The 15,955-nt window shown below is 42.0% G+C and overlaps 1 protein-coding gene across 1 annotated transcript in view; it reads right to left on the bottom strand.

Annotated features, from left to right (window-relative positions):
- Positions 1-1,418: 1,418 nt before the first annotated feature.
- Positions 1,419-15,955, bottom strand: part of LOC307075159 (E3 SUMO-protein ligase ZBED1-like) — a gene marked incomplete at both ends in the record, with an annotated part of 30,245 nt that continues 15,708 nt past the window's right edge. The window contains 6 exons of the mRNA XM_079735662.1: positions 1,419-1,892; positions 2,075-2,261; positions 2,411-2,918; positions 3,762-4,250; positions 4,952-5,061; positions 5,192-5,502. Of these exons, the coding sequence (XP_079591788.1) occupies positions 1,419-1,892; positions 2,075-2,261; positions 2,411-2,918; positions 3,762-4,250; positions 4,952-5,061; positions 5,192-5,502 (2,079 nt within the window). The remainder of the gene's footprint in view (positions 1,893-2,074; positions 2,262-2,410; positions 2,919-3,761; positions 4,251-4,951; positions 5,062-5,191; positions 5,503-15,955) is intronic.

Raw genomic sequence — 15,955 nt, 5'->3', positions numbered from 1 at the left:
TTATTAAGTTTTGAAACTAGCTTTGCAGCTTCCCGTTTGGTTTGTGTTTTTCTCATCACAGTCAGATGCTATTTTGCCCAAAGTATCTCTTATTGCCCTGTAATTGTCGTTAGTAGCTTTTGTGGAGTCGGCCCTACAACTCCATCTAGTGCTGAACAGGATTTTAGAGCCTGGCGAATGAAATTGGCGCTGTTATGAATATTGTGTTCCAGCAGAGGGTTGAGGAGCTGGTAAATATATAGAGACTATAGACGTTTTAAAAAAGAGTCAACCTCCTCACAGCAATTATCAATGCTTTAGACACCTCCAAGATTTAACGAATGTGCCGCACAGATTAATGGATTTAATAGGATAAATATAACCTGAAAACATGTCTATATAATTCTGTGTCACGCTTTTCTTATGCTGATTCAAATAAAAGTATGAAAGAGATCATTTAAAACAAACTGCCATACAAGACTCTTGGACTTTATTTATTCATACATTTTATCAAAAATATATAATATACAATTGACTTTTGGGTATAAAACGATATACAAATGCACATTTCAATGTTTTTGGTGTAACAAACTGAACATTCATACATGTTGTATAGATTTCAAGGTATCAAAATAACAAGAACCACAAGCAATTTCAATACATACAAACATGTGTGTTTGTGTGTGCAACATGTGTGTTGTTGTTGGTGAGTCTATGTGCGTGCGTTGGGCTGTGTGTGTTGTGGTGGGAGGAACCCTTACCAATCCGCCTCTCAAAGCCCACTCGTACTGCGGGCGGAGAAGTGCTGAGATCCTTTGTGTTGTGGAGTTTTCAACACAGCATAAAACAGGAAGAGGAAGTAGAGAAACAAAGAGAGGAGGGTAGAGGAGGGACAGAGGGTGACCAGCAGCATCAAGCACAGTCCACAGTCTGGAGCAGCTGAGTCTCCAGCACCGGTATCTATAGGCTTACCTGAGCGATATATCTCTTTATATTAATAATACACATATACATACATACATACATACATACATATATATATATATATATATATATATATATTAGAGGTGGGCATAGATTATTATTTTTAATCTAGATTAATCTAGAAATTAATCTAGATTAATCTAGATTAAAATGGCTCATTTGAATTCTGCCGAAGGCATTCATAATATGTGTGCTACCTAAATAATGACCAAAAGTAAGTCTTTTAGAAAGGGTCTCTCAAGCCAGGTGGCGCATTAGACCAGGGGCTCATCTCCTGTTTCCAAAATGCATCACAAACTGCTTGAAAAAAGCTGTTCTACTATGATAATTGGTGATGAAAATAAATAATGTTCAATAAGATGCACTTGTGTTTATGGACTGTTTATTCAGTTGAACATGAATTTTGAACTTTAGGCCTACATGACAGGCCATGATGAACTTAAGAACATGAGAATCTATTTCTTCTTCTTCCACCAGTCACTCAGGCAGACCAGCTTGTTCACAGTTTCTGGTGACAATTTAGATCTCTTCTTCTGCACAATATGGCCTGCTAAAGAAAAAAGTCTCTCGCATGGGACAGTTGTGGCAGGAGTCCCCAAGTATTTACGGGCAATGTGGGCAATCTTACCATAGACAGCATTGTGCTCCGACCACCACTTCAGTGGACACTGATCTAAGCTGGCACTGGGCTCTACCTTGTACCTCTCCACAGTATTGTCTTCTGGTGTCTCCTGATCTGATTCTGAGTCTGATCCCATGACTAGCAGGGCTGTTTTCTTCTTGGGTGGCTCAGGGTTCTCCTCCCCGAGTGGCTGCAGAGCAGGTTCTTCTCCCTTCACCAACTCCCTTAGCTTTGCCCACACTGGCTCCCTCTCTGCTCTGGGTAAGCACTTGAGGTCCTTAAATCGTGGATCTAAAGCAGTCGCCACCTTTGATGAACAAAAAATGAACCAAAAAATAATAATTATTGATTGACGAAAATTTCACTTTCCAAATCCAACCTCCATATTTCTTCATGACTCATTAATCTATCTATACATCGACCGATCTACTGGCTTAACAGTTTCTAATGATCAAACAATGCAGTTATCTTCTGGTCAGTCTGACATACCTTAAGCCATTCCAGGTTTATTTTCTCCCTCCGCTGGTTGAGGTCCGTGGTGAAGGCAGTCTTGAATCGCACAATATAGGCAGGATCATCATCTGAGATCTTCATCGCATGCTGGAGGTGGCACAGGGCAGGTAGAACCATAGAGCACGATACATACTTATCCCCACCAAGGAGCTCAGTGATGTACCTACACAGACAGACAGACAGACAGACACAGAGCAATAATTAATTAATGACTAATTCATTTAACTCAGATTACACATTTTTAAAGTTCTTAATCACAATACATTTAACTTGTATGCCAATTCATGAACACGCTATATTTGTAGACCATACCTGCATGGCTCCAGCTGTTTCTCTAGCTTTGCCAACTTCTCATATTCAGCATTTGTTGGGAGGGCCAGATTGTGCTTCTGCTGAGACAGCGTTGTGTGCAGTGCGTCTCTGTTGCGCCTCACACGCTTGATCATCTCAAGGGTGGAATTCCACCGTGTTGGAACATCTTGCACGAGTTGCTCCTGATCTTGTCCAAGGGAGGCTTGCTGGGCATTCAGCTCGTCTGAGTTGGCCGGACTGTGTTTGAAATGTCCGACCACTTTACGGCACTTGGCCAGTGCACCATCAAAACCACCTTCCCGAAGTGACATTACAATAGCTCTCTGTACAACATGCGCAACACAGGGCACATGCTCGAATGACAGTATCCTCCCTGCTGCCACCATATTAGGAGCGCTGTCTGTTCCAATAGTGCTGATTTTGTCAGTTATCCCCCACTGATTAGCGACGTCGAGAAACTGCCTGGCACACGCTTCGGCAAAGTGACGCTCCTCTGTTTTCATCACACCTAACGGACAGACAAAGTAGATCAGAATAAGTTCACTAGTAGTAGTAAACAACTAGCAATCATCAAGAAGCAAACATAATGTTGTCGTGGTAATTCATGGTGTTGTGGTAATTAATAAGTAATTAAATTAAATAATGTAATTTAAAATTCAGTGTTGGGCAGTAGCTTCACTACTTGTAGCTAAGCTAGTTACTAACTACAAATCTCAGTAGCTTGGTGGTAGCTTCACTATTTCTTGAATCAAGTAACTTTTCGGTCTTTTCACTTCTGGCGTTATAATTGATTTACCTCGGGTGTACTGTGGAGTGGGCAAGACTGTTTTATTAGCAGGCTAGCATTGCCCGTTGACTTGCGCTAGCCTAGCATGAGCGAACTCTGCAACTAGAAGGACTGAATGAAATGTGTTGAAAATTGTCTCCAATGACAAAGAACACCAAGGCTAACTTGGGAATCAGGCCCTATGTCCAAAATTCCGAACTACCCCTTTAACTTCTTGAAGTAGCTTGGCCACTATTTCTGGGGTATTTTTGTGGCTAAACACAGCGCAGCCATTAGTATAGAGAATATCCCTGCAACATACTTGAACTTGTAGGCCTATCTTTGGAATTTTGAGACTTCTTATTAATCACAGATTCAATCCAAATTTGAACACACATTTCCTTGAAATTTGGTTCAACTTAAACATGTATGTTGAAATTGAATGAACTACTTTTGCTGTGTAACTTAGCTTGTTCGCCTACATTTGCCTGGGTGGTAGCTTTTGTGTAGTGAAGCTTTATTTATGGTAGAGTAACTGATAGCTAAGCTTGCCCAACACTGTTAAAATTACATAACGTAGCCTACCTAGAGCGAAGGAGATGAGTTCCCAGCTGGCATCGATGAGGTGTACAGTAACGCCGAGGTAGTTATCGTTATTGACAGATGTCCAATGGTCCCCAGTCAGTGCTACACACGTCGCCTCTACCATCTTCTCATCTTTTGCGGCTTTCTCTGAGGCGTGCTGGTCATTTATTCTTCTCATGATAGTTCGCCTTGCAGGTAGTTTGTAAGATGGGTCACCTGTGGCCGCCTGGAGAACAAGCTCGAGCCCATCATCTTCAACCACGCTGATGGGCCGGCAGCTGGTGGCGATCCACTGAGCGAGGAGATTCGTTAGATTGTCTGATAAAGCTGTGCTGACGGGCTTGCCTCGGTTGCACTCAAACATAGTAGTTTGACGAACACGACTCTTCCCCTGCGCTACAGCACTGCTTGGCTTGGCAAGTTCCGCATTAGCTAAGGGGTGCTTTGCGTTTAGGTGGTACTTGAGACTGGAAGAACTCCTACAGTAAACTAATTCCGCATTGCACAAGGTGCAAACAACCTTAGTTTTGTCAAGGTTTCCATTGGGAAGCTTCTTAAAAATAAACTTTCCCTTTAGCAAACACGGCGGCTTCATAGCTGCATCCATGTCAGCACGTCACGTTTGATGTGGTAATTTGACAGTAGGCATACACTGGTTCGAAGTCTGACTCGTTCTCGCCCCCTACAGTGCAATTCGCCTGGTTTTCACCCAACTTTGAGAATAGATTAACGGCGATATTTTTTTTATCGCCGATAAAGAGTCTCGCGTTAACGCAGCCGTTAACGCCGATAACGGCCCACCACTGATATATATACATATAGTGGTAACCCGCTTCCCAATGTGCCAGGTTCCAGGTACGAATCACACGTGAAAGAGGGTTAAGCCGCGCTCTGCATTTATTGCAATGATCTCCGACAGGGAACACAATCACTATCTATAGGGTCTCCGTGAGTCTCTAGTCGATCGTGGTCTCGAGCGCTTCCTTCCTCCCCTCGCTCCCGTTCTGGTGCTCCTTTTAAGATGGCTCCCGGGCCTTTTCCCCTCTCCGGCCAGGTGTCCCCTGTCTCGCTGATTGGGGGGAGAGAAGTGATGCTCTCTATCGCCAGTTAGTGTGTGGCGGCGGTATACGTCGTCCACCACTGATCCTCGGACCCGCCCGGGCTGAGGTTTAAGGGGCGGGAAGCCACACTTCTCCACCGCTTGCTCAGGCCTCGGGTAGACGGGGAACCCGCCCAGGCAGGTATCCCGACGTGACAGGGCATCGGCAATGGCGTGATCCCTGCCCGGTCGGTGGTCCACCTTAAAGCGGAAGTCATGGAGGGCCAGGAACCATCACGTCACCCGGGCGTTGGTGTCTTTGGCGCCGGCCATCCACTTCAGGGGGGCGTGGTCGGTGACCAGGGTAAACTCCCTCCCTAGGAGATAATACCTGAGTTTATCCAGGCTCCACTTGATGGCCAGGGCCTCCTTCTCTACCGTCGAGTAGTTCCGCTCGTTCGGTAGTAGCTTTCGGCTGATGTACGTGATGGGGTGTTCCTCTCCGGCCCGGACCTGGGACAGGACTCCCCCCAGCCACACCTCCGAAGCGTCCATGTGCACTACCAGGGGGGAAGCAATGTCGGGGGTTATGAGCACCGGCTCCGAGCATAGGGCCTCGCGGAGCGTCCCAAAGGCCTGTTTGCCTGCCTCGGACCATGTGATCCGATCCGGCAGGGCCTTCCGGGTCAAGTCGTTCAGTGGCTGGCCAGCGTGGCAAACCCGGGTATAAACCACTGGCAATACCCGACTAGTCCTAAAAACGTCTTCACCTGCTTCTTGGTGCGGGGTTGGGGCCAGTCCCGGATGGCAGCCCCCTTGCTCTCCTGTGGCCGGACGGGTCCCCGCCCTACCTGGTACCCCAGGTACGCGTCTCCTCCAGCCCGAGACGACACTTGGCCGGGTTGGCGGTCCCGTCCGGGTTCTGCATGCCGGATTGGTGGGTAGTCTACCTTGTGGTTGTGATGGGGTTCTTCACAATGCCTGCATTCTCCAATATATGTGGTAACCGCTCCTCGATGTCTTGGGGTTCAAAGAACATACCACACTTCAAAGTCTGGGGTTAATCCACACTCTGCATTTATTACAATGATCCATCATCAAAGGGAACAAATGCACTCTACATAGGGACTCCGTGAGCCTCTACTCGGTTGGGGTCTCGAGTGTTTCCCCCGTGCCGCTCGCTCCCCTTCTGCCGTTCTGGTGCTCCTCTTAAGATGGCTTCTGGTCCTCTTCCTCCCTCCGGCCAGGTGTCCCCTATCTCGCTGATTGGGGGGAGAGAAGTGATGCTCTCTGTTGCCGATTAGGGGGTGGCGGCGGTATACGCCGTCCACCACTGATCCTCGGACCCGCCCGGGCCGAGGTTTAAGGGGCGGGATGCCACAATATGCATCATCATGGCTTGACATTGTTGAAATATAATCATTGTCTTAATCTCAAAATTTGTTGCGTTCGGCTCGGCTTGCACTCAAATTTGTTCAGTGCCCTCAACATGGCAACCCGCGTGAGTTTGGGGTCTGGGGAGGAAGGAGCGGGCAGAGACAACTTTCTCTAATTTTGTGAATTTGGACTAAGCTACCCATTTTATAAGCTTGTTTTAGAGATGACATAATGTAGCTTTAAGTAATCATAGCAAGATAACAAAAAAAATACTGGTTCAAAGGATCAAAAATGTGAGCTCTATTGACATTGTTATTGGTTTGCATGCTTCTGTTTTTACAAAGTTACAAAGTCCCAAAAGCAAATTGAATTGAATATTCTGCAATTATTCAACAAATTTCAACAAAGTAATAAATTAATAATGATACACATTCCCCAGGTGCTTCAAACCCTTGTCCTGTGTTTTAACACAACTTGTGGATGGGCGCATTTTATTTATGAGAAACCTTGTAGTTCCAAAGTTGCATAATGCAAGTTTAAGGTTTCTGTCAGTGCCTACGTATGTATATAGATATTGTTTGATATATTTTGGGCCTAGTGTGAGCAAAAGAGATTGATTTAGATGAAAAAAGTAACAACTTAGCACTTTTTTCCATATCTTGACTCTGTACCAACTCCAGCCGCTAAAGACCCCAGAGTTGATCAAACAACACCTGACTCAAGAAATAGAACACAGGGAATCAGGTTCCAGAACCGCTTCTCCCAGTTGCTACTTTTAACCTCCTTAACTTCTTAGTGTTTGGTTTTTTAACTTCATTCATGTGAGAACCATCCATGGTAAGAAGTTATAGCTGTACTGACACGAGTGAATTCAGACGATCGCTTGGTCAAAACAGAATCCCGCAGGGGCATCAGCTTTCTTTATTGTGGAACCGAGGCAGATGGAGCAATGTCAAACTGTCTCTTTCAGGATGAAGATGGTCTGTGTTCCACGACACTGGATATCCCTCTACCTTCACAGAGACCTAAAATGTTGCGAGTCCAACCCTCAGAACTCTGCACCTACTCAGACATCAATACTAAGTGGATGTGAGGAAGGCTCAGCTCCGAAAGACAACCCAATGTTTTTTGTTGGCCAGTCCACACCTCAATGAAAAAAGGATTGAACACGCTAACAATAAACTCATGAGAATCAAACAGGAAAACCACGATAGCATCCTGTAGCTGAACAACGCAAACCACTGGTCTCATGTTGTAGTCATAGCAATGTGATCTTGATTGGGAAGTTTTATTAAATTGTCCATCAGGTAATATGTTTTCTTTCTCAGGATTTTATCTATTTATTTATGAACACACAGTATATATTTATATATGTTGCGATTGAGATATAATCGATCCCAAAGTTATTTCTTAGGAGAGTATTAGTCTGACATTGATGGACTCAATAGGAGGCATATGACCTAAAAAATAAATATATTTAACTGTATCTGTATCTCTGTAATGTACCTCTAAAAGAATAACCCATTATTTTTACTGACTCTAATTAAGAAGGAAAGCGAGTATTAAAAAAACCCTGCAATTTAATACACTTTGGACTTTATTTCATTCAAAAACAAAAGAACAAGACTGGCTACTTTTGGGTATGCAATGAAATACAAATGCATGTTTAAATTTTGTTGGTCAAATATGCTGTGCAATAATTGCATTAATGTCGTGCACTAAGGAGAAGAACAACAAGTTAATTTCAATATATACAAAGATGTGTGTGTGTGCATGCTTCCGTGTTTGTTTGTGTGACTTTGTGGTTTTATGCGGGTGTGACGTGAGTGGGCTGTGTGTGTTGTGGTGGGGGGAACCATAAACAATACGCCTCTCAAACCCCACTCATACTGCAAGCGAAGAAGCTGTGAGATTCTTTGTGTTGTGGAGTTTCCAACACAGCATAAAACACACGGCTGTAGTTTTCATCCTGCGTGTGAGAGACAGACACAACGTGAAATTTGGACAGTACAACTACTGAGCACACTTCTTAATAAAACAGGGTGTTAACATCATTTAATGTAAGAGGTGTACTATCAGATACCTCATGTTGTGGTGTTAAAGGTCTGGTTTCCTGAGGGACACCTGGGTGTTTTCCAGCACAAACTGAAACAGAAATTGAGTTAGAATAAAAGAGACAGCTCAATCAAATGAAGTGCAGGAAGACTTCCAGTGAATAAAAGCACATGATATCCTACCCATGTGACTGCAGAGGAAGTAGAGGAACAAAGAGAGGAGAGCAGAGGAGGGACACAGGGTGACCAGCATTATCCAGCACTGTCCACAGTCTGGAGCAGCAGGGTCTCCAGCACCGGCATCTAAAGGGATATCTAAGGAAATATAATGTTGTTTAAATTCAGCGGTGCTAGTTCTTACCTTTTTACAATCTTGGTTCATAGAAGTTAAGTTTGTTCGACCATTGTCCAGGATATAACTCCTGAATGCTCCTGCCCACTAGGTGACTATTAAAGTTGGGAAGGACTTTGGCAGTACACACTATATGACTGGTCTTGACAGTCAGTGGTGGTCTACGCTATCAGGTCATTTGTTTCCTCCCATTGTCTGTTCCCACCGTCATCACCGATTTCAGTCTCAGTCCCCTCTACAGGACGCAGTCAGGCCCATAATACTAAACTGGTTTGAAAAAGACTTTGCCCTCCTAACCCTAAGGGGGGCAGCACATTTACGTGTCTCTAGACCCCGCACACTAAACAACCATCAGAGCCGACCTCAGCCCTGGTCGCCCCCCCCTCTCCCCGTCGGTGAACTCATTATCGTGGGTGAGTCGCCTCGTGGGAAAGGGCCTAAAGCTTTGGCTGAAGGATGCTGGCTGATTCATTTTGATGTTTTCATGAATTAATAAATTTAAATATTGGATATAATAGAGGAGCATTTTAATTAATTAAACAGGTAATGACTCAATACGCTCTCTAGCCTCTACAATTGTCCTGAACTTTATCTTAAAGTGCAGGATACTCGTAGGGATTGTAAATGTAATTGTAATGGTAGAGTTTGTAGTGGCACAAATGTCTTCAATCAGCACATCCTGCCCATCTTTAAAAAGTGCATGACTTGGAACACATTTGCATATTATCCCGACGTATGATAATAATTTCAATTCATATTAATTAATTTGACCACAAAAAAAGTCAACTTACCTAACAAAATCCTTGTGATTATTTTGCCATATGTGTAGGTATAATTTTCCTTGTTTCCTTTTTTCCCATTCAGTTTTTCAGTTCCACAGTAGTAGAGACCAAGGTGAGAATCAGTAATGTTCTTAATCAGTAAATTGTATGAATTTGACGAATCATTCCTCTTCATAAATAAATGGTAGAAATTTCTTCCATTCTTGCCATAATCAAAAATGCCATTATTTCTGTCCTTCCAATTCAGAGATAGTGTGGGCTGATTTTCATGAGAACAGTTCCTGTACCAAACAAGATTTACATTAGGTGTGAGTTTACAGTCACAGTATAGAGTAACACTTTCTCCTGGTCTCAAGGTCAGCTCCACTACTGGGTTAGAGAGTACGTCCTGACAGGACACAACAGCACCTGAACAAAAAATATTTTCAATTAGTATTAAGATCAAATGTGCAGCAACATGGAGCAACATATGATGATATATAAATGTGATTTTAAAACAGCAAATACCAACCAGTCATTACACAGGACATCATATACAACTAATGTTTATTGAAGTAGAAATTTTAACATAAATATTTTACCCAAGATAACGGAAAGAAAGACATATGTCCAGCTCATCATGGTGATCTGTGGAGGAGTAAAGACATTTGATACTTTCATCACACCCATTTGACTGAAGGCGGAAGGATTGAAAATGACTTGTGATTGGTTGGCCTTGTGGAAAATGTTGCGGTTATTTCTATCTGCGTATCAGGCGAGGTGATAGGACCTGAGTTTCATTACGTTTCCATATTAGATTAAACTAAATTTTTGTTGTCATGGATGTACACACACAATTTCAGTTGGCATCAAACAAGATAGAGCAAACTTGTTCTGAATACCTTCTACTTTAATAAATGCTTCTTATATTTTATATTACAATACAAATACAAATAAAATATGGCAGAAAACATGTCAAAATTTTTGTTTGGTAATTATTCAACGATAGTTTTTCTAGCATTAAGTTTTCTTAATCACCAATGATACAGAAATCTTGTTTTAGTATTAATTTAATTAATTTTTTCCTGCAAACCATCTTACAAACCATGTTTTCATATATTAATAGCATTTGGCGGCATCACAGGGAATCAAACCTAGTTTTGGCAAGGTGAAAACCTGGGATAAATAAGTGGCTCATGAACTGGCTGACACATTGCAGTAAAACATGGATCCTAAGTGTCATACATTCTTAAAATAAATTAAGGCTTTTGTAAATTCAGAGGAATCCTTTGTCCATGGATAGTTTTATCTCATTTTCATCTCTCCTATGTGGTTCAACTGAGTGTGGATATGAACTCATTTTTCTTCTTCTGTTCTTATTCATCTGTCAGTGTGCATACACTTCACTTTGTGTTCATACGTGTGTGTGTGTGTGTGTGTGTGTGTGTGTGTGTGTGTGTGTGTGTGTGTGTGTGTGTGTGTGTGTGTGTGTGTGTGTGTGTGTGTGTGTGTGTGTGTGTATTTTTTGATGGTTGTATATTTTCAGCCTGTTTATAGGAAGCACTGTTGGTTGGACGGCGTGCAGATACCACAACTTCCGCTGGCTGACATTGATGGTAGAGTTTCATTTTGGGGTTTCTGGGTAAACGCCTCTAGAAGCATGCAACAACAAACAACACAAGCTCTGATAGTCTTTCTTATGCTTCAACTGTCAAGTGCTTTTCAATTACGACTTAGTATGCTCCTCAACTGGGCTCGCAGAGTGACAACATACAAGTGCAAAAGACAAAGAGCAATTACTGAATCCATTTCCCTTTTTGGAGATGATCGCCAGTCGCCTTAAACCTACCCGGGTCCCGGGCTCAAAACTTAGCCATTAATGTTCAACATTAATGCTGTCTCTAGTTTATTAAGTTTTGAAACTAGCTTAGCAGCTTCACGTTTGTTTTTTGTTTTTTTTCATCACAGTCAGATGCTATTTTGCCCAAAGTATCTCTTATTACCTGTAATTGTCATTAGGAGCTTTTGTGGAGTCGGCCCTACAACTCCATCTAGTGCTGAACAGGATTTTAGAGTCTGGCGAATGAAATTGGCGCTGTTATGAATATTGTGTTCCAGCAGAGGGTTGAAGAGCTGGTAAATGTATACAGAGACTATAGACATTTTAAAAAAGAGTCAACCTCCTCACAGCAATTATCGATGCTTTAAACAAGTTTTAACGAATGTTTTGCACGGATTGATGGATTTATTAGGATAAACATAACCTGAAAACATGTCTATATAATTATGAACATCTGTATCACACTTTTCTTCTGCTGAGTCAAATAAGACTATGAAAGAGATTATTTAAAATAAACTGCCATACAACACTATTGGACTTTATTTATATATTCTTAAAACGCTATTCTTTTCCCCAAATGTTTTTTATGAAAGTAATCATACCACAGGTGTATATTAGCCCTACATATTATAATTATTTTCAATAGTAAAAATCGTTCTTGGAGATTTTTCTTTACTTACAATTTCAGTTATTATTATCTTTTCCTTTGATTTATCCTTGATTTTACCAGGATATTCACATTGAGACACTAGTCTCTTTTACAAGTGAGCCCTGGCAAAGAATGGCAGCATGTAGCTAAAAGGCACATAAAAATAGAGAAAAACACAACATAAAAACAAAAACACTATTAACATAACAGGAAACATATGCAAGCTATAAAAGACAACCTAGACACATTCACATTTCTAAGGTAAAGTTTTTTATCAGTTTTTTGTTGTGCGTTTCAAGTTGAGGGGGCATTGTAACTGTAGGGCGTCTTACCAAGTTCAGGGCGAACAGTAGGCACATTAAAAAGTATGGTATTGCTAGACCTGAGGTTATATTTATTGTTTGTTGCAAATGAGAACCACGATAAATATGATGGTAATAATCCAATAGCTGCTTTGTAAATTTAAATTAACCAATTTCGTTGTCTGCGTATTGATAGTGGCATCCAACCAAATAAACTGTACAAGTTGCAGCTTTTGTTATGAATCGTAATGCTAAATGATAGAAAGAGTCTAGAGAACGCAATACAGACTTTGAAGCATGCATATAAAGAGTGTCACCATAATCCAGAACAGAAAAAAAGGTGGCTGCAACAAGTTATTTTCTAGTTTTTAAATTAAAACAAGCATTATTTCTAAAATAGAAGCCTAGCTTGACTCTAAGTTTCTTTACCAAATGTGTTACATGAGGAATAAATTAAAGATTTCCGTCCAATAAAAAACCCAAGTATGTGTAGCATGACACCTTCTTTATTTCTTGCGCCTTTGAGGTTATAATTTAAGGTAACGATTTTACTTTGGACTGAGAATCTGTGCAGCATGTATTTGTTTTGTTTTTTAATTGTGCACCAACTTTAACCTCAGTACATTTTCTTGTAGAGCTGTGAAAGCCTCCTGCAGTTTTACTAACGACTCACATGGAGAGGGGGCAGTGCAATAGATAACGGTGTCATCTGCATAGAGGCGTACATTAGCATTTACATGTTTGCAAATGTCATTTACGTTAATGGTAAACAACAGTGGCCCTAGAATGGAGCCTTGTGGAACTCCAATTTTTTATTTGAGCCATCCCTGATGTAATACCATCACATGTAACACATTGAAATCTAGTTGTAAGATAGTTCTTGAACCAACCAATAGCATTTGTGGACACCCCAATTGTACCCAGACACTTTAACAAAAGCCTAAAAACAATACTGCACATGAGTTTTTGCAATCAATAGCCGTAACAATGTCATCAATTACTTCTTGAAACCCGACTAAAAAGGGGTGAGGATACTGTTGCAAGATAAAAACTCTTTTAATTGATCGCTGACTAATGCCTTCAATATCTTAGCTAATGCTGATGCTGTTTAGATAAGGGGTATAATTGTCCAATAATGTGGGGTCCCCACTTTAAAAAAGAGGTGTTACATTAGCGGTCTTCCAGGATTAAGGAATAATGTTTTGTTCCAAGGACTAATTAAAAATGTGAGTGAGTGGCTTATCAATAATATCAGCTACAAGTTTCAGGAGAGATGGATCAAGCCGTTCCTGTCCAGCCGACTTTCTACATATGTTGCAATATTAACAGAAACATTTCCCTCGTAAATAGCTTAAAACAGAAAGTGTTAATATTTCCAAAATTAGGGGACTGTGTGCCTAAGGGTTGATTTGTTATTGACCTGAAAATGTCACAACTTCAGCAAGGCTTTAGTTTTTCATTTGTCTGTTTCCTGTTTTGCTACACTAACTCATGTTATTTCAGACTCTGCCACTCCCTCCTGCTCTGCATTACCTGCTGTTTTCATTCACCTGGCCTGCCCCACCCCCATACTCACCTGCTCCTCATCAGCTAATCAGCCCCTCAGTATATGTACCGGTCCATTTCCCTCAGTCCTCTGCCAGATTGTCTAGTGTGTTTACCTAGCTCTCCCGCGTTTCTATTGGATTGACCTGCCTGTTTGGACTTTGGACCTTCCCTGTTGCCTGCTCTTACTGGATTTGTTTGCTACACGGATTGACTACCTGGTTTGACCTCTGCTTGGAATAAACACTGTTTCTTCACATGAACTGTTTCTCTTGTCGTGCTATTGGGTTCTCGTCTGCCATTTGGTGAAACCTGACAGTAATGGTGGCCAGCAGAAAGAAAGTGATAATTAAAGGAGTCCTCTATCTCATTTTTATCTGCCATTTGTATAGAATCAACACAAATTTGCTTAGGTAAACTCGATGATGAGGAGTTAGATTTGAAAGATTTAACAGTTTTCCAAATTGTAGCTAGATTATGCACATTTCTGGTTGTCTCATCTAAATAAAATTGCGAATTAGCTTTACGTATCTGTGCTGTGCATTTGTTTCTTAAAGTTCCCATGGCATGCTACTTTAAGGATGCTTTAATATAGATATTAGTGGGCCCCTAACACAGTATTTGAAGACGTTCCCGAAATTCAGCAGTGGTGCAGAATTACAGCCACTACGAGCCTGTCACACATTGAGCTTTCCCCAAATGCCCTGTTTCGGTGTCTGTAGCTTTAATGCAAATGATTAGGAGAGAGGTGGGTAAAGGATGAGGGTGGGGGTGTGGTCCTGAGCAGCTTGCGGCCACAGTACCATGTGATCTGTGTACAGTGGATGAATCGCAAGGGCGAGGCGCAGACAGCCTTTGGCAGTGTTCTGTAAATATTCTACAACACTCCAGGTGCTCCAGCGGGAGTCCTGGAGCTCTATATCTAAACAATATCATATAATACATAGATATCCATATCATATACATATTATCATGGCAAAAAGCTGTGTGCGCCTCCAGACGAAATTATGAATCACAAACGACTGCGTCGGGTTCTCCGACATCTCTGGTTCTTCCACTTCCGCATGAATCTGAAGTAGACTGAACCGCGCGCTGACCGCTGCCCGGTGCCCGCTGTCGGGCGGTGGTGCCTCTCGGCAGTGGGCGGCGGGCAACGGGACTCAGGCGGGAGACAATCCCTTTCTCCTCCTTGTCACAGTTCATGAACTTCAGGGAGTCAAAGCCAAAGTTCCTTTCCCCCAATTCCTTCATAACCATGGCTGAGATAACCCCCACTGCGAGTCTCGTTGTGGAAATACCAGAGACGAGAGTCCAATGTGCTATGCGCCATAACACCAACAGCAGAACGGTTATCCAAATAACAAAGAAGTGTGCAACACTTGCGTTACAGTCAAGGAGCTCTATATCTAAATGATATCATATAATACAAAGATATCTATATCATATGATACATATTATCACGGCCAAAAGCTGTGTGCGCCTCCAGACGATATTATGAATCACAAACGACTGCGTCGGGATCTCCGGCGTCTCTGGTTCTTCCACTTCCGCATCAATCTGAAGTAGACTGAACCGCGCGCTGCCTGCTGCCCGCTGCAGCCGGCGGCAGACTTATTGAGATTTTTTGGGTTTGGGCGAGTTGGAGCATTTATTACTTGTGTTCAATTAACAGAATCACAGTAAGCCTTTAAGTCATTTGCATCATCTGTTATCCAGAATCATTTCTTTGTGATTTACAATATCTGCAAGCACAGTTGAGAGTGATGATAAAGTATCTTTAAGAGTTGACGCACACCTGTGCACCTGTGCACACTGATTACTCAATGCACACCTGTTGTGCAGCCTCACCAAGCCGCAGAGTCCAACCTGACTCAGCCAGGTGAGGCTCCTTAAAACAGCCATCATCCACACACACTCCCACAGAGGGCTTCAAGGTCATAACTTCATATATTTTTCAGCTGTAGCCTTACAGGAAGTGATGCAAATAGTTGGTTTAATTGTGGTCAGAAGATTAAAAAACAACCTATTTACCTTGTTTGTATAAGGTCAGTTAAACCTCCACTGATTAACCTGAGTAGGGCCCTTGCAGAATGTCGTTGTTTTGCTTGGCAGAAAACCGCAAGGGTTATTTTACACCTTTATGAAAAAGATTCAAACCATTATCAAGTGTTCTATTAGTTTCTTCAGTGTGTAATTTTAGTCTCCATGGAAAATGCTACTATTAGTTTATAACGAAGGTGAGCAAATGAAGATAATCTTGTCATGCCACCACACT

Source organism: Pollachius pollachius (assembly GCF_949987615.1).
Source record: "Pollachius pollachius genome assembly, chromosome: 4".
NCBI classification, from domain to species: Eukaryota; Metazoa; Chordata; class Actinopteri; order Gadiformes; family Gadidae; genus Pollachius; species Pollachius pollachius.
This window is presented reverse-complemented; position numbering and strand designations above follow the sequence as displayed.